General features: G+C 40.1%; 1 protein-coding gene across 1 annotated transcript in view; it reads right to left on the bottom strand.

The window, feature by feature from the left end:
• The window catches only part of KIFBP (kinesin family binding protein), a 61,158-nt gene extending 44,139 nt beyond the window's left edge, over positions 1-17,019 (bottom strand). Inside the window, exons 1-2 of the mRNA XM_061161689.1 lie at positions 16,542-17,019; positions 11,043-11,141 (exon numbers count right to left, since the gene is read on the bottom strand). Of these exons, the coding sequence (XP_061017672.1) occupies positions 11,043-11,141; positions 16,542-16,967 (525 nt within the window). The 5' untranslated portion in view covers positions 16,968-17,019. The remainder of the gene's footprint in view (positions 1-11,042; positions 11,142-16,541) is intronic.
• Between the last annotated feature and the right edge of the window lie 1,351 nt (positions 17,020-18,370).

Here is an 18,370-nt window from a genome sequence, read left to right as displayed (position 1 = left end):
CACTCCTAGAAGCAAAAGAATTAAACACAGGGCACACTTTCAAGAAGACAACTTCAACAGGGACTTACAACTCAGTGTTTAAACAAAACAGCATCTGGAAACATCTGCAACATGGTGAATTATTAGACATGCAAATCAGAACTACAAGAAGGTATTATTCCCTTGCACCAGTCATGAACCAGAGGTCTACAGAGAATAAATGCCACAGTGGGGTTAAGGAAAGGGGACCCTCCTATGGTGTCAGTGAAATGTCAAAGGTAACAGCCACTAGATAGACCAGTGTAAAAGTGTCTTTAAAAGGTAAAACCAAGCAGTGACGTGGCACGCGGCAGGTGAAGGCGACGCGCGTGCCCTCGCTCCGTCTGCTTTCTCGCCTCTGCCTTCGAGGCAGCGGCAGTGCTGCCCGCCATCTCGTCGCCAACATGCAGGAGCGACACTCTCAAGGTGACTGGCCGGGGATGTCACCCAAACCGAGGCTTGTGTAGCCTCACTGGAGGGCGTCGCTCCGGAAGATCAAGTCCTGCCTCCTGGCAGGCACCACCCTAGAGGATGAGGCTACTCTGAGTCACTGTTGGGTGGAGGCTCTGAGCACTCAGGAAGTAGCCGGCCGCACACCTGGAGGTAAAGTTCATGGTTCCCTGACCGATGCTGGGAAAGTAAGAGGTCAGACTCTGAAGGTGTCAAATAAGAAAAGAAGAAATCAGTGGGTCAGTCAAGAGGCGTATGCAGTACAACCAGCATTTATTAATGTTGTGCCCTCCTTTGGCAAGAAGAAGGACCTAATACCAACTCTTCAGTCCTCTTAATTTTGGCTTTCTCTAAAAAGGTAAAACCACAGCCACCATACGATCTGGCAGTCCCACTCTTAAGAGTAAGTGCACAGCAAACCAGACATCCAACAGACACAGGCGCCCAAACATGCACTGCAGCACCTTTCACAACGGCCACGACATGGAAGCCACCACAAAATGCCCACCGACAGATTAATGGATAAAGAAGTGGAAAATGTTCACAACGTAATCTGACTCAGGCATGAAAACGAATGTAGCTGTGCCCATCGCCAGAACATAGCTGAAACCAGAGATAATCCTACTAAGTGAAGCAAGCCCGAATCAGAAAGGCAAAAATCATATGACAGCCCTTATAGGTGCAGGGGTTCCCTGGTGGCTCAGACGGTAAAGAGTCTGCCTGTAATGCAGGAGACCAGGGTTTGATCCCTGAGTCAGGAAGATCCCCTAGAGAAGGAAATGGCAACCCAGACCAGTATTCTTGCCTGGAAAATCCCATGGACGGAGGAGCCTGGCTGACTACAGTCCATGGGTCACAAAGAGTCGGACACGACTGCGCAACTTCACTTCCCTTCACCAGGCACACTCACGAACTAACTGGAAAACATAAACAGACTCAGATACCTGAAAACCAAATTTATGGTTACCACAGGGGTAGGTAGCCTGGAAGAGATAAATTAGGATGATGGGATGAACAAAAACAATTAGCCACAAAGCAGATAATTAACAAGGAGCAATATCTACCAAGAGAGGTCTATCCAACAGCCTGTATTCAAGCTATATGGGAAAAGAATCCAAACGCACATTATATAGGTATATGTGTGACAGGAAACAATCCTGGACACCTACAACACACACAACATGTATTTCATGTCACTCGGAAAAAAAAAAAAACTCAATCTCTATTGACACTGGATTGGATAAAGAAGATGTGGTACATACATACAGTAGAATGTTTCTCAGCCATGAAAAAGAATGAAATGATGCCATTTGCAGCAACACGGATGGACCTAGAATCAGTTACACTGAGTGAGTCAGTCAGGCAGAGAAGAAGTATAAACAACATCTCTTATATACCCGGAGTCTATAAAGAAATGATACAAATGAACTCCCTTACAAACAAAGGAACTCACAGACTTATAAAACTAACTTAACGCTGCTGGGGGGAGGGGGTAAGGGACAGTCAGGGAGTTTGGGATGGACATGTTCACACTGCTGTATTTAAAACTGATAACCAATAAGGTCCTATTGTATAGCACAAGGAACTCTGTTCAATGTTACGTGGCCGGCTGGACGGCAGGGAAGTTTGGGGAGAACGGACACACGTTCATGTATGGCTGAGTCCCTTCGCTGTTCACCTGAAACTGTCATAACTGTTACTCAGCTATATCCCAATATGAAATAAAAAATTCAAAAGGAACAAGAATTAATACAAAACAGAGGCAATGAGACACAAGCTTTGGGGCGCCTCTTCCTGCACACTGCACTCTAACTTACAACCCCAAAGTGGGACTTACTCTAAGCCTCTGCTGGCTAGCTGGTGTAACCAGAGGTGCGATGAAGAAATATTTCCACCTTGAGACCATTTCCCACAACAACCTGAAAGCTATTGCCATGGGAACTTTTAATATTCACAAGCACTGGTGGGCTGTATGCAATACCTGCCCTCCAAAATTTCCAGTGGTGATTAAGTGAAAAGAATTAAACACAGGGCATACTTTCAAGAAGACAATTTCAACAGAGAAGTACAACTCATAGTATTTTAAAAAAAAGCACCCGCAAACATGCACAATATGGTGAATTATTAGAGACATGCAAATCAAAAGTACAACGAGGTATCCCCTCACAGCAGTCAAATTTGCCTTGTTCAACTCTGCAGACAATAACTGTTACAGTGGGGTTAAGGGCACCCTTCTATGTGCTGCTGCAAATGTCAACGGGAACAGCACCAGACAGAGCAGTACAAAAGCGCCCTTAACAGTGAAACCACGGCTGCCATGAGATCCTGCATCCTCACTCCAAAGACTAAGTGCCACAACCCAGACTTCGAAAAGACACAGGCACTGCAGCGCCTTTTACAACAGCCAATACACGGCCGCACCAAAATATCCATTGACAGTTGATGAAGAAGTGAAATGTTCACAATGCAATCTGATCTGGCATGAAAAAGAATGTACTTATTCCAATTGCTGGATCACAGCTGAACCTAGAGATAATCCCACTAAGTGAAGTAAGTCAGAATCTGAAAGGCAAATATCACATGTCACTTACAGGTGCAATTTACACATGCACATCCATGCACATCTTCTTACCAAAGAAGAAAGAAGCATGGAAGGAATAATTCAGAAGCTTGGGATGAACAAATACAATCTATTTCCTACAAAACAGACAATCAACAAAGAGCAGTATCTACCAAAGGAGGTCTACTCAACACTCTGTATTAACCTATATTGTAAAGAATCCAAACGTGTAAATAAATGTGCGTGTGTAATAGGAAATGATTCTATACGCTACAATACACACAACATGTATTTCCAAGTTGCACCAAAAATAAATAAATAAAAGACATAATGAGAAATAAATTTTGGGGTGCCTCTTCTGGCACACTGCACTCTAACTTACAACCCCAAAGCAGGACTTGCACTAAGGCTCTCTTGGCAAGCCTTGGTAACTGGAGCTGGGCATGAAGAAACGCGCCGCCTTGTGGACACTTCCCACAACAGCAACCTGAAATCTCCTGCCTAGGAGAACTCAGTTCAGCTTCAGTGGCTCAGCCGCATCCGACTCTTTCCCACCCCATGGACTGCAGCACGCCAGGCCTCCCTGTTCATCACCAACTCCCGGAGCTTGCGCAAACTCAAGTCCATTGAGTCGGTGACACCATCAAGCCATCTCATCCTCTGTCGTCCCCTTCTCCTGCTTTCAATCCTTCCCAGCATCAGGATCTTTTCTTGAGTCAGTTCTTCGCATCACATGGCCAACGTATCGGAGTTTCAGCTTCAGCATCAGTCTTTCCAATGAATATTCAGGACTGATTTCCTTGAGGATTGACTGGTTTGATCTCTGTGCAGTCCAAGAGAGTCTCAAGAGTCTTCTTCAACACCACAGTTCAAAAGCCTCAATTCTTCGGCACTCACCTTTCTTTATAGTCCAACTCTCATACCTGCCCTCCAAAATTTCCAGGAGTAAGCAAGCAAAATGGAGAAGGAAATGGCAACCCACTTCAGTACTCTTGCCTGGAAAATTCCATGGATGGAGGAGCCTGGTTGGCTACAGTTCATGGGGTCGCAATGAGTCCGACACGACTGAGCAACTTCACTTTCTTTCTTTCTATTGTTCCTCTTGGAGAAGGAAATGGCAACCCACTCCAGTGTTCTTGCCTGAAGAATGCCATGGACGGAGGGGCCTCATGGGCTCCAGTCTATGGGGTTGCAAAGAGTCGGAGACAACTAACTAGCACACATACACACACACAAGCAAGCGAAAAGAATTAAACACAGGGCACACTTTGAAGAAGACAATTTTAACAGAGAAGTCCAACTCAGTGTTAAAAAAAAGAGCACCCAGAAATAGGTGCAATATGATGATTTATTAGAGACATGCAAATCCGAAGTACAACAAGGTATCCCCTCACATCAATCAAAATGGTCATAATCAAGAAGTCTACAGACAATAACAGCTACAACAGAGTTAAGAAAAGGGGACCCTCTGATGCTAACAGCCACTAGAGAGTACACATAGTGTACTAGTGCCTTTCAAAGGTAAAAACACAGCCACCCTATGATCTGGTGATCACACTCTTAAGAGTATGTGCACAGCAAACCAGACTCTGAAAAATGCACCCAGACATATACTGCAGCACTATGTGCAACAGCCAAGTCATGGAGGCCACTGAAACGCCCACAGGCAGATGAATGCATAAAGAACGGACACGTGCACAGAACCACACATAACTCAGCCATGAAAAACATACGAAATGATGCTATTTGCAGTAACCTATGGACTTGTACATAATTTTAGTAGGTGAAGTAATTCAGAGAAAGAAAGATATGATATGATATGACTTGTAGGTGGAATAGGTTAAAAAAAAAATTGACACCAATGCACTAATTTGCAAAAGTGAAACAGACATTCAAACTTCAAAAACAAACTTAACAGTTACCAAGAAGAAAGGTGGTGGATAGGATATATTATGAGGTTTTGATTAACCTATACACACTAATCCATATGAAACAGACAGTCAACAAAGGTTTACTATATGGCAAAAGGGGTGTACTAAGCAGTCTTTAATCATCTGTATGTGAAACGAAACTGAAGATGAATACATAAATGTGTATTTAACTGAAGAAGACTCTGTAAACCTAGAACAAATACCACGTTGTAAATCAAGTTTACATCACTAAGAAATATATATTAAATTTTAAAAAACAGGGAGTTTTGAGACACAAACTTTTGGGTGTTTATTCTGGCACAATTCACTCTAATTTACAATCCGGGAAAAGGAATTCCCCTAAGGCTCTAGTCACTGCAGTAAGAAGAGTTGGGTGTGAAGAAATTCAGCCACCCTGTGGCCATTTCCCAAACCAGCAACCTGAAAATCTACTGTGCAGCACAGGGACCTCTACTGAATACTCCGCAATGGCCTAAATGGGGAAAAACCTAAAGCCATGTGGATACATGTGTACGTGTGACTGAGTTACTCTGCTGTATGCCTGAAACCAACACAACATATAAATATTCTATACTCCAATAAAATTTAATTCTGTGTTATACACCTGAAAGTTGCTAAGAGAGTAGATCTTAAAATTCTCATCACAAGAAAAAAATTCTAAACATGTGTGGTGATGAATACTAATCAGGCTTACTATGATCATTTCATAATATATACATATATTGAATCATTATGTTGTACACCTTCAACTAATGTTATGCGTCAATAATTCAAAAAGCTTTAACATAAAAGAGCAAACAAATTAGCAAGAAAACACAAAAATTGAGTAAATAAGTGTAAAAAATATGCACTTTCAAAAGAGAAAATACAAAAATGAAAATAATATTTTTAAATTATCATTTTAATCAAGGAAATTCAAGTTAAAATGAGACATTTTGCCTATATTAGCAAAGAATTTTTTTAAATCTATGTAAGGAAAATATGTGAAGGAGATCAGAACTCTCATATACCAGTGGTGTAAGAATACATCGGGAGACTTTTTGTAGCAATTTTATAATGACTGATATGCTTATAAAATGGTCATCTTCCAAATACGCATCATTGATATGTGGAATCTTAAAAAAAAAAGAAAAAAAAGAGTGAACTCCTAGAAACAGAATAGAATGGTGGTTGCCAGGGGCTGAGGTGATGGGAGAAATGGGGAAATGTTTGGCAAAGGGTACAAACTTCAAGTTATAAGAAAGTTCTGGGGATCTAATGTACAGCATGTTGACTATACTTAATAATACTGTATTGTATACTCGGAAGTTGCTAAGATGGTAAACCTTAAATATTCTCACCACAAAAACAAATAAAAAGAAAGGTAACTTTATGAGGTGATGGAGATGTCAATCAATCCTGTTATGGTAATCATTTTCAATATATCTGTGAATCAAACCATCACCCTGTGCATCTTAAACTTACACAAATTATATGTCAATTGTATCTCAAATCTGGAAATAAATCAATGAATGAATGTTTAAAATTCCTCTGCAGAAGAAAAAAAAAAAATTCCTCTGCAGGACCTTCCCTAGTGGTCCAATGGTTAAGAATCTGCCTTTCAATGCAGGGGATACAGGTTCAATCCCTGGTCAGGGAATTAAGATCCCACTTAACATGGGACCACTGAGCCCATACTAGCCACAACTAGAGAAGCCCCCGTACACTGAAACAAAGAGCCCACACACTGCAGCAAAGATCCAGTGCAGCCAAAAGAAAAAAAAAAACTGATGGTAATGTATGGTAATGTCCAAAATCAGTAATAATAAAACAAAATAAAATCCTTCTGGCTTATAAGATTGTGTCTCTTCAACCACCACCACCCAAAACCTGCTAATAAATAACTCTTCAGAACTACAGAATGCATTTTCCTTTTTATTATTCTATATTTGAGCAATTTTATGGAGAAAAAGAATCCCTTTATTTTAATACAATAACTAATACATCACCTTGGAAAGCAGCGTGACAAAGAACAAGAGTTTGGGATCAGACAAACCACACTTAAATTCTGACTGTGTCACACAGTATATGCTAATCTCACTGAATCACAAATTCCTTACTTATAAATGGGAATAACAGTATTTCTCTCATAGTGTTGTTATGAGAATAAAAGGCAGTCTGCTTAAGCACTCAATAAATATTAGCCTTTATCAGTTGCATCTTCTGAAACGAAAACATTAGTTTTATTAGTTATATCATCTAGTTCATCTTTACAGGCCTTACAAGAAAAAATGTTAATATAGCCGTAATCACAGTGTACACGTTAAACACATTTTCCATATACTGATGATCCAAATACTTCTATCATTTTAATGGTTACATTATATTGCCTTGCTAAGACAGTATCATGATTTATTTAACCATTCTGCAATCACTGGATGTACACAGCATATTTTCAGTGACTCTGCATTAACTACTTTATTATCTGCTTTCCTATCTTCAAATTCAATGATTCCTCACTTTGTTTAGATCTCTCCATTATCTAGAACTATATTTTGAATGCACAGATTTTAAAAAATGGCATTCTAACCTGCCACTATTAATTAGGTCAATAATTTATGAAATATTTTATTTAAAATTATTAATTACTGATTGATACCAAACAAGTAGAAAACCATATAAGCAATCAAACTTCTCCAACTAAACACTAGCTTATACATTTTTAAACTGAAACTCTCTATTAAATTCATTCAAGCATTCACACTGTAGTAACACCATTCCTTTTTTGGTTGATCTGGATGAACAAGGTAAAATATCACTCACTGGTTATCAAGAAATAGATATTGTTCTAGATGCTGCAGTGAATACAATAGCAAAAATATCCTTGTCATCCTAGAGCATACATTCTAGTACTGAAGATGGGTGATAAATAAAATATTAAAATGAATAATATGTTAGTGACAAGTGCAAAGCAAAAAAAGCAGGAAAGCGGGGGCAGGGTAGGAAGTGTTAGGGAGGGTTGGCTTGCAGTGTGAGGTGAGTAGCCAGTGAGTCCTCACTGGATGGGAGACATGGGAGTCAAGATCCGAAGAAACTGAGGGAGCGACCCAGACAGTTATCTAGAAGAGCAGTATTAGCAGAGGAAACAGAAGTGCAGGGGCCCTGAGTCGGGAGCTTATCTGGTGTGTTTTAGGAACAGCAAGGCCAGTGTAGCTAGAACAGAATGAGACAGGGGAGAATAGTAGATGAAATTAGAGAAGTAACTGTAGCCAGATCAGATAAAGAACTTGTAGGTTTTCACGGGTCTTCAGAGTCTACTGAGTAAGATGGGAAAACCACTGAAAATCTGAGGAAAGGAGTGATGTGATCTGATTTACCTTTGAACAGGGCTGAGAAGAGACTGAAGCGGGTATAAGAGCAGGAAGACCAACAAGAAGGTTACAGCAAGAGATGATGGTGATAGCAGTGGTCTGCTTCTAGACGTTACTTTGCCAACAAAGGTCCACATAGTCAAAGCTATGGTTTTTCCAGTGGTCATTTATGGATGTGAGAGTTGGACCATAAAGAAAGTTGAGCACCGAAGAATTGAGGCTTTTGAACTGCGGTGTTGGAGAAGACTCTTGAGAGTCCCGTGGACTGCAAGAAGATCCAACCAGTTCATCCTAAAGGAAATCACTCCTGAATATTCATTGGAAGGACTGATGCTGAAGCTGAAGCTCCAATACTTTGATGGCCACCTGATGTGAAGAACTGACTCATTGGAAAAGACCCTGATGCTGGGAACAACTGAGGGCAGAAGAAGGAAACGACAGAGGATGAGATGGTTTGATGGCACACTGACTTGATGGACCTGAGTCTGAGCAAGCTCCAGGAGTTGGTAATGGACAGAGAAGCCAAGCATGCTGCAGTCCATGTGGTCACAAAGAGTCAGACACAACTGAGCGACTCAACTGACTGATTCTAGACCTAATTTAAAAGTAAAACCAAAGGGACTTCCTCAGTGATCCAATGGCTAAGACTCCACGCTCCCAACGCAGGAGGCTTGAATTAGGTCCCTGGTTGGAGAACTAGATTCGCATGCTATAACAAAAGATTTCACACGCCACAACTAAGATCTAAGATCCCAAGCCCCGCAACTAAGACCCAGCACAGCCAAATAAATAAATAAATATTAAAAAATAAAAGTAAAGCCAAGAGAATCTGCTGAGACTGTGAGTAGGAGAGAAGTCTCCAAGGTTTCAGGCCTCAACAACTCATGAAAGAAACTGGTGTTCATAGCAAGCAAGGTAGGAAGGGGAAGGTATCAGAAGCTCAATGTTAGACAGTAGTTTTAGAGATACCTACGTACCTCATAAAAAGTGCAAGTGTCAAATCAGCAGTTGGACCGACAAGTTTGGAATTAGAGAGGTACAGACTGGGGATATAACTTGGGAGTCATCAGTACAGAGATGGTAGTTAGAACAAAGAAGTGAATGTAGATGGAAAGAGACACCCACACACACTGAACTCTGGGTACCCCCACTGTTTAGAGGTTGGGGATATAAAGATGAAGCAACAAGAACTGAGAAGGAAAAACAAACATGTGGAAGCTAAATAAAAGGAGTAGTCAGACTTCCCTGGTGGTCCAGTGGTTAAGAATCTGCCTGTCAGTGCAGAAGACATGGGTTCAACCCCTGGTCTGGGAAGATGCTGCACAGCAACTGCGCCTGTGGCCACAACTACGGAGCCCACCCTGGAGCCCACGTTCTGCAACGAGAGGCCACCGCAGTGAGAAGCTTATGCACGGCAACCAGAGAAAGCCCTCGGGCAGCAACGAAGACCCAGCCCCAGCGCAGCCAAAAATAAAGAAATAAAAATACAACTTGGTATAAAAGAAGTATGTCAAAGAACAGAGGCTACTCAGCTGAGCCAGAGGCCAGACTGAATAACTATGCCAAATGCTCAAATAAGATGAAGACTAAGAATTTACTACTGAATTTAGCAATATATGAATCATTAGTGAAACTGGTAAAACACTGATTCTTAACCTTGAGTTTGAAAAACCTCAAAATACCTGGTTATTTCCAAAACTGCTACACATAGCCTCAGGACAAAATTAACTAAATCCATTTTAATTTCAAAAGACTGCCAATATTTTTTGTAATAGACTTCACTTTTTAGAGCAGTGTTAGGTTCACAGTAAGCTGAGTAGAACGTACAGAGATTTCCTATTGACCTCCCTGCCCCACAAAACATGTACGGCCTCCTCCAGAATGCCAAGGGGCACGTAAAATTTATTAAGGAAATGATTGGCAACACAGAGGTGTTACAAAGCTCACTTCTGTAGGACGGTGAGCCTCTAAAGCAAGTTTCCAACCGTCGCTCTCTAGAACCCTAGGACTAGTTCCACAGTGCCTCTTATGCTACCGCAGCAGGGAGGGAAGAAGGTATCTGTAGTGCACTGGGCTCAGCGTGCTTCTGACCTGTTTAACCAGAGTAGATTTATCAATTTTGACATACTGTATTTCAGAAGGGTTTTACAATTCAAGAAAGTAAAGTTATTGAAAATCACTGCCCTGAAGCAGTGCTTCTCAAAGTGCAGTAGCCAAACCAGCAGCAGCAGTAGCACCTGGCTCCTGGTTAAAAAGGTCCCAACCCAGACCTGCTCACTCAGAGTCTCGGGGTGAGCACTGTATTTTAACAAGCTCTCCAGGTGATTCTGATACATGCTGAAACTTGAGAACCAGTGCCTCCAAAATTTCAGATATTTTGCTTAAGTACTGATAGCTGTTTGCTTTCCTTTAAGCATTGCTATCCTCAGTAGAAATCAAAATAGAAATTTTGCAAATATTAGTATTTCAGGATATTAGAATATTTCTTATACAGGTATACTTGGATTAAGGCTGCCATTAGACTTTATCCAAAGATAATTTTTAAGGATGCTAAAGTCTTTAATAAAAAATATTAAGTAATTTTAGCTATTAGGTGACCACATAGACAGTTGTATAAAGACATCCCAAAGCACACTGAAAAGTCATACTGTAATATTATGAATAAGGAATTCTTAACATCAATTCTTGACTAGTTTCAATCAAAGATTAAAATTTATCTGATATGCAACATACCTCTTTCATATACTGATTATATAGAGCTTCTGATGATTCTAGATAAGCTTGTGCAGTTTCAATTTCTTCTCTTTCAGACCACAAGATACCCAGGTTATTCTGGAAAATAAAAAGAGAAAAAATGACAATATAAATCCTCCAATAAAGTAGTTTTCATAGTTTCAAAGTCAATGCCTACCTAAAGAGTACTAGTTTCTGATTAACAATGAATTAATTATTCATAATACTATTGTCCTTATGTCACAGGAGGCAGTCACTAAATTGGGTTTCCCAATGATTCCCGTCTTCTGGTGTTCATGTCCTTGTACAATCTCTTCCCTTTAAGTCTGGGCTAGATTTAGTGACTTGCTTCTAATAAACAGAACATGGCAACAGTGATGGATGGTCCCCTCCAACATCAAGTTACAAAACATTGTGGTTCCATTTTGGGGGCTCCCTCTTGCTGTTCTCTTTGAGGGAAGCCAAATGCCATATTTTGAGCCACATTATGGTGTCAAGGAACCTAAGGGAAGTCAACAGTCAGGGCCTCAAACCAACAGCCTGTATGAATCCTGCCAACAACCACACAGTGAGCTTGGATTCTCTAGCTGAACCTTTCAGTGCAGCCCCAGCAGGCCAATAATCTGATGACAGACCTTGAGCTAGAATTCTAGCAAGCCAGCCTGGATTCCTGTTATTTCAGTAATTAAGTTTCAAGCTGCTAAATTTGGGGTACAATGTTACATTTTAAAAACTAAGTCAGTTTTCCCCCTGCTACACAACTCTTTGATCATAGGGCAAATCAGGCCTGTCCTGAAGACTAGCTCCTGCTTAGACAATGGGATTAGTCAGCCTCCCAACCCTCAGGACAGTCTTTCCAGAACAGGGATTCATCTGAGGCTGGGCTTCTACCATCTTTTGCTTACTTCCCCAGGGAAGGGAACAGGATAAGGAAACAATGTCTTTAAAGCAAATTCTTAATCTTGGCCCAAGAACCCAAAAGTTACCCAGGAAGAGAATTCAGTCTATGAATATGGATGGGGAAACATTACAAAGTCATTTTCACTATATCCTCTTAAAATTTAGCATTTTTTTTTCCAGTTATGAAGGCAGTAAACAAAATGTTAACAGTTACACGACCTGGGATTTTGTGGTCTATAGAAGTGAAAAAAATCTTTGTATTATAGCTCATAGATATCTTAAACCATCATTAATATTCAATGATATTTTAAACTTATACTTAAAAATAGACGTTATTTAATGGACTCATAAGGAACCTTATATATCACTATATCATACATTTGTTTTCAAAAATATTTTGATAACTTCAATATTACTGGTTTCTTTTGCAACCCTCTACATTTTATTTTATACATTTAAAATCATTATTCTGTTTCATGAAATACTGGCTTCAGCAGACTGCAAAAAGGGCATGTGGCAGACACAAAAAAATGTTTCGAAATCCTACAGTTTAAAGGTAATAAGATTGCTGCCCTGGAACACAGACCTCTGTCCTATGGCTTTACATAGTATACCTATTCTATAGTTTTGGGGGGGAGCGTTTTAAGTGACTTGATCAGTTCTCAGTGTCTAGAGCTGCAGGTAGGTTATAGTGATAAATTATTGAGATTGGGCAATTCTCTCCTCTGTATTTCTTTGCAGTACCCTGGGGAAGCTTAAAGACTCAGTACTAATTTAATGATTATTCTGCCCATCCAGCCTCAAGAGAATATAATCTGCCTTAAAACTCATTTCTTCAATTTAGAAATGAATCCACAAGTCACCTTTTCTCACTCCCTAAGTCAATTCATTTTTTGTCTGAGACACTCCATTCGGCCATGATTCCAATAAGCCCAAACCCAGCAGACTGTACCTAACTAGAGAAGTACCTATTACCAGGAACTGGTTCGCCACATTTACTCTATTTAGATGGGATGGTCATGCATTTAGGCTGCTAGATCCAGGGTAGGCTCTACCACAGAAAGTACCAACTCTGGTGTGTGATAAATCTGAAACCAAGTAGAGACCTAGAGTGTGTCTAGAAATGACACAGGTTTTTCTTCTGAACCATAACTTACTGAGGTCCTGAAGTCAAGGACCATGCAAGGGATCTAAAACTGACCTGACTTTTCAAAATAGTGTTAATGTTTTGCTTCAGTGTTTCCTCCACAGAGGTAACTTTTTTTGATGTGCCAATTATTTTTACAATATAAATCCCATAAAACATCAGAAAGTACTGTATCATTTACAGAGCATCACCATGTTCTTGCCCTTGGGATAACAGAATAGGTAAGGGAAAAAACTGAATCAAAAACAGCTAAAAAAGTACTACTAGTGAATTCTACCAAACATGTAAGGAAAAAATAATACCAAGTCTGCACAAATTCATACAGAAAAACAAAGAGGAAAGAACAGTTCCTCTATACCAAAGACATAACAAGAAACTACAGACTGATATCCTTCATGAACAAAGATACAAAAAAACACTAACAAAATTTTAGCAAATTCTGTCCAACAATACATAAAAAGGGTAACATGTGACCCAAGTTTGGCTTGGCAAAAACTCCAAGTGGAGTTTACCACAGGAAAGAAAGGTTGGCTTAACATTAGAAAAATCAATCAATCAATGTAATTCACCATATTAACAGGCAAAAGAAAAAAAAAAAAAAAGATTATCTCCGTTGCAGCAATGAAATGAGATGATGAGTGAAAGAAGTCAGACGAAAGAAGAGTATACACCATACAAGGCCATTATGAAATTCTAGAAAATGTGGGGGAGGAGGGCAAGAAGGGAAGAGAATACAGCAGTGGGTGAGGGATTACAAATGCACGTACACAAAGAAACATCTAGTGGTGACGGATATGATCATTACTGTGACTGCCGTGACTGTTTCATGGGAACATAGAGATGTCGAAATTCATCAAACTGTATACTTAGATATGTGCTGTTTACTATATGTCAGCTGTACCTCAGTAAAGCTGAGGTCCTCCTTATACATGTCCTGGCAGTGGGGAGAACAACCCAGTAATTTGTTAAGTTAAATTTTGCTCAGCATGATAATGCAAGTGTGTATATCTGACAGCTAACCAGAGAAAAACACCTTCTTCTGAGAAGGCAGAAGGGGCACAGCCTCTCTTGATAATCTAATGTGGGTCCAGGTCCTGTGTATCAATAATTTCCCGGGAAGCAGACACCAGATTGGAACAAAGCAGTCAGAAACTCATGAATTCCCATGAACTGATACTTTCAAACTTTTTCTTATACAAACACAAACACACAGGTAGTCTTCTACCAAAATGGAATCACTCTACATAATTCCAAGCATGCCTCAGAGTCTTCTCTCTCCTCTTAGTATTGATATTTTGGTCAACAAACATAAATCATTTCTAAAGGCTGCATACTGCTCTTCTATATGGATGTACCAGTACTTATTTAACTATAGAGCTACTCACTAATGTTTATTTTCTTTCCTTTTTTAAATTAACAATGATATGACAAACATCCATGTTAACAGACCTTTGCACACCTGTCTCAATATTATTTTAGAATACTCACGGGAAATTTTTAAGTCAAAGTCTTGACTCAGATACCTACTGATCTCCAGAAAGTTCTATGGATTTATATTTCCACCAACACCTATGCTAATGGACAGTATCCATCTCCTCATAGTTTCTCCAACAATGAATGCAATCAATATCTTTAATAATCTCTGCCACTGTGATACAATTATCCTATTCCATCCTTTCAGTTTGCTTTATTATTAGTAAGGTCATCTCTCATCAAAGCAAATATTAAATGTAATAAAAGGCCCGTGTAATAAATAGATCAGCTGAGCAGCAGACTTCAGAAACAGACTAGCATAAGCCAAATCTGAATACTCTTGCCATGGAGGAACATGGTAGATCATTCCTTTTAAGATTATCAGTTCTATTATCCTGCCCTTTGTAAATGCAATTTCTAAAAATAACACTTTTAACAAATTATTGCTTATATACAGAATACTATTGATATTATATATTTACCATATAACCTCCTGGTTTTTTTTGTTAACCTGTTTTATCAAACAGTTCTAAGACTTTTATAGTTGATGACTTTAGGTTTTTTAGGTATACATAAATCACATTAAAAAAGTGATTTTTATTTTAAAAGACTGATACTGTTTTTTGCTTTCTATATTATTGCAATGGCCAGAACATCTAATCAAGATTTTGTTCCTGGTTTTAGTAAAAATATCTCTAATAATTCACCCTTCAGAAAAAGCTGGCTGTTCAAAATACTGTAAATCACTGAATGTAAGATGTTAAAATTTTTAAGACACAATTATTTTATGTATCAACAAGAAAACACTGCCAAGTAAATTTTGACGTAAAATCAGTCAGCTGTAAGATGGATCCTGATTTCAGAGATATTGATATATTTAAGAACATGCACATTAAAAGTCACAAAAGTACAGTAAATACTGGAGATCTATATTACATTAAGGAAGGTTTTTATTTTTGAGATATCGAAGGAATTTTTTAAATGTTCATTAAGATCTTAGGAAGCCAAATGGTTGAAGAAAATTTCAAATAATTGAGATTTTGTTTGAATTCAACATCTTATGGATTCCATTAGATCATTCATCCACTCAACAAACAAATGATTTAGAATGGTCTTTTATGTGCCAGGGACTGAAATTATAAATAATAAGCAAAAAAGAGATATAGTTCCTGTATTATGTAGCTTTTAATTTAATAGGGCCATGATAACAGAATATGTCCTATACAATGTCCTTTTTAACTTTGAGACCTACTCACCCTAAGATCAACTGAGGTAAATGTTCCCTGGATCACATATACTAGGAACTGGAACTACTGAATTTAAGGGTTTGTGAACTAACTTAAGCAAAGTACGTGACACAAAAGTTCATACATATTTGTATTCTGAACTGTTACGTTCCCAACAAGAATGTCAGATTTATTTCTTAATAAACCAAGCACCATAGAAATATGAAACAATAAGTATTACAAGAACTCAAACGTACTAGGAGGAAGTCAGTTCAGAATACAATGATCCAAAGAAAGTTACTAAAACTATGAAGCGAATCTTGAAATCGGTTTTGAAGAATGGGCAGGAATTCCCTGGGAAGCAAACGAATGACTATGACAAGATAGACATCTTATTTCAAATTAAGAATGCACTCTGATTATTCTTTACAATTTCCTTGGGACCTGAAATTAAGAAACAAATTACTTTGGGTTTTTCTTAATAGAATGAACTGGATTTGGAAAGGTGGAGAATTGGAAAGAGCATTTACAATGTAGGAGGGTCTTGGGTAACCGATCCGTTGACTACAAAGTGATGGAGGAGAAGTAAGCGAAGAGTCTGGAGAGGGGATCTGGAAGCCGCTTACCACAGAGCTTTGAAAACGTGGGGACAAATTGTGCCTTATTACGTTTGCCTTTGGTCTCGGCAAGAGTTGAGGCCCCTCTCCACCCACTGGCCTGCGGCCAACAGCAGCGGGCCCGGGTCTTTCTCACCTGCGCCTGGATGTAGAGGGAGACGCAGTCGTGCGACAGTCTGTACTTGCGCAGTAGCCGCAGGCATTTCACCAGATGCTCCTCCCCAGCCGACAACTCCTCGGTGTCAATGTGGTTCACCCCGAGATGGAACTCAATAACCGCTCGCCTCACTGCCCCCTGGGCGACGGGCCCCTCGGCCTCCACCAATTCAGCCGGCAACCCCAAGGCGTGTTCCCCCGCGCCCAAGCTATCATCGGCCTGCTGTCGCTCATCCTCGTCCTCAGGAGCGGGTCCCAATAGCGCCTTAACCTCTTCCAGCAGCGCCCGGGCGCTGTATTTAGACTTGTACGGTTCCTTCTCCGGGTTTTTATGCAGTTCCACCCGTGACAAGGCCAGCGCAGTCTGGAATTTCTCACGAATCTCGGCCCACGGAGCATCCGCCATAGCGGCCTAGTCAGCCTCGGTTTCAATCGGGACTCCCGCCTTCCTTCTGTTTTGCGACGCTTCAATTACGGCCCCGACAGCCCTGCGCCTGCGCATTGCGGAACGCTAGCCAATGACGTACTCCCGGGGAACCGCAGTATGCTTGGCAGTGACCAATGGGAAGGCGTAGTCGTCACCACAGCAACCGTTGTCATGGAAAGGAAGCTGTCCGAATGTATTACCACTTCCAGCCCAGCCCCGCCCTCAGGGGTGGGAAGTCTCTCTTGCTTAACTGGTGATATCCATTGATCACCAGGAAAGGTTGTTTACAAACATAGCTAGGTAACTACTCTCGTTAAATGCTATAAGCTGAAAGGCAGAAACGTTTTGACATTAGTGTATCACCCAGCCCACAGTGGATCTAGTAAAGTAATTCTCAAAATTCTCCAAGCCACGCTTCAACAATACATGAACTGTGAACTACCAGATGTTCAAGCTGGATTTAGAAAAGGCAGAAGAAGCAGAGCTCAAACTGACAACATCCACCGGATAATCGAAAAAGCAAGAGAGTTCCAGAAAAACATCTATTTCTGCTTTATTGACTATGCCAAAGCCTTTGACCGTGTGAATCACAATAAACTGTGGAAAATTCTTCAAGAGATGGGAATACCAGACCACCTGACCTGCCTTCTGAGCAAGTTTTATAAGACCTGGGTATATTCAGCGCTTTGAGATACACAAAGGAGCACTGATTCTGGAAGCTCATAGACACAAAGTTTGAATCTCAGATCTGCTTCAAATTTATCAGCTTAAAATTTTTTAAGCTTAACCTTTCTCAAGCAAAACATAAGTGATAATATTATCTTATCTCTACAGATTCTATCCTTTATAAATGCTGGTGCTTCTCAGGATTCTTTCCTAAACTCTGTCCTGGGGAGCTCTTACAAACTTCCAAGATTTCCGTTGCATGGGCTGCTCACTTCCAAAACTTGGTCTCCAGGCCAGATGGCTCTCTGGAGATACAGACTGTAATATTCATCTCCCAACTGGAAAAACCACTCCTGGATGTCCAACTGACTCCTGTATATCATTATGTTCAAACTGGAACCCAAGTTTCCTCTTCACATTTCCCTTCCCACCCACACCAAAATGTTCTCCTTGTTTTGCATCTCAGTGAGTGACACCACTATACACCAAGCTGATTTCCTGCATTCACTCTCCTTTCTTCTCTCATCCTTAAATGTAAAACTAAACACTAGCCACCTCCAGTCCACCTTCTATAAAGCTCTTACATTGGTCTACTTTTCATCTCTAGTAGTTTAGACCATCATCTTTTGAATTATTTTAACAGGTACTCTTGCTGCCACTTTAGCTTCCTACCAGTGCATTTTCCACAATACTTCAAATGAGTAATTTGTTCATGT

This window comes from Dama dama, chromosome 15 (assembly GCF_033118175.1).
Source record: "Dama dama isolate Ldn47 chromosome 15, ASM3311817v1, whole genome shotgun sequence".
In the NCBI taxonomy this organism is placed as follows: Eukaryota; Metazoa; Chordata; class Mammalia; order Artiodactyla; family Cervidae; genus Dama; species Dama dama.
The sequence above is the reverse complement of the archived record's forward strand: the minus strand, read 5'-3'. Positions and strand labels throughout refer to the sequence as shown.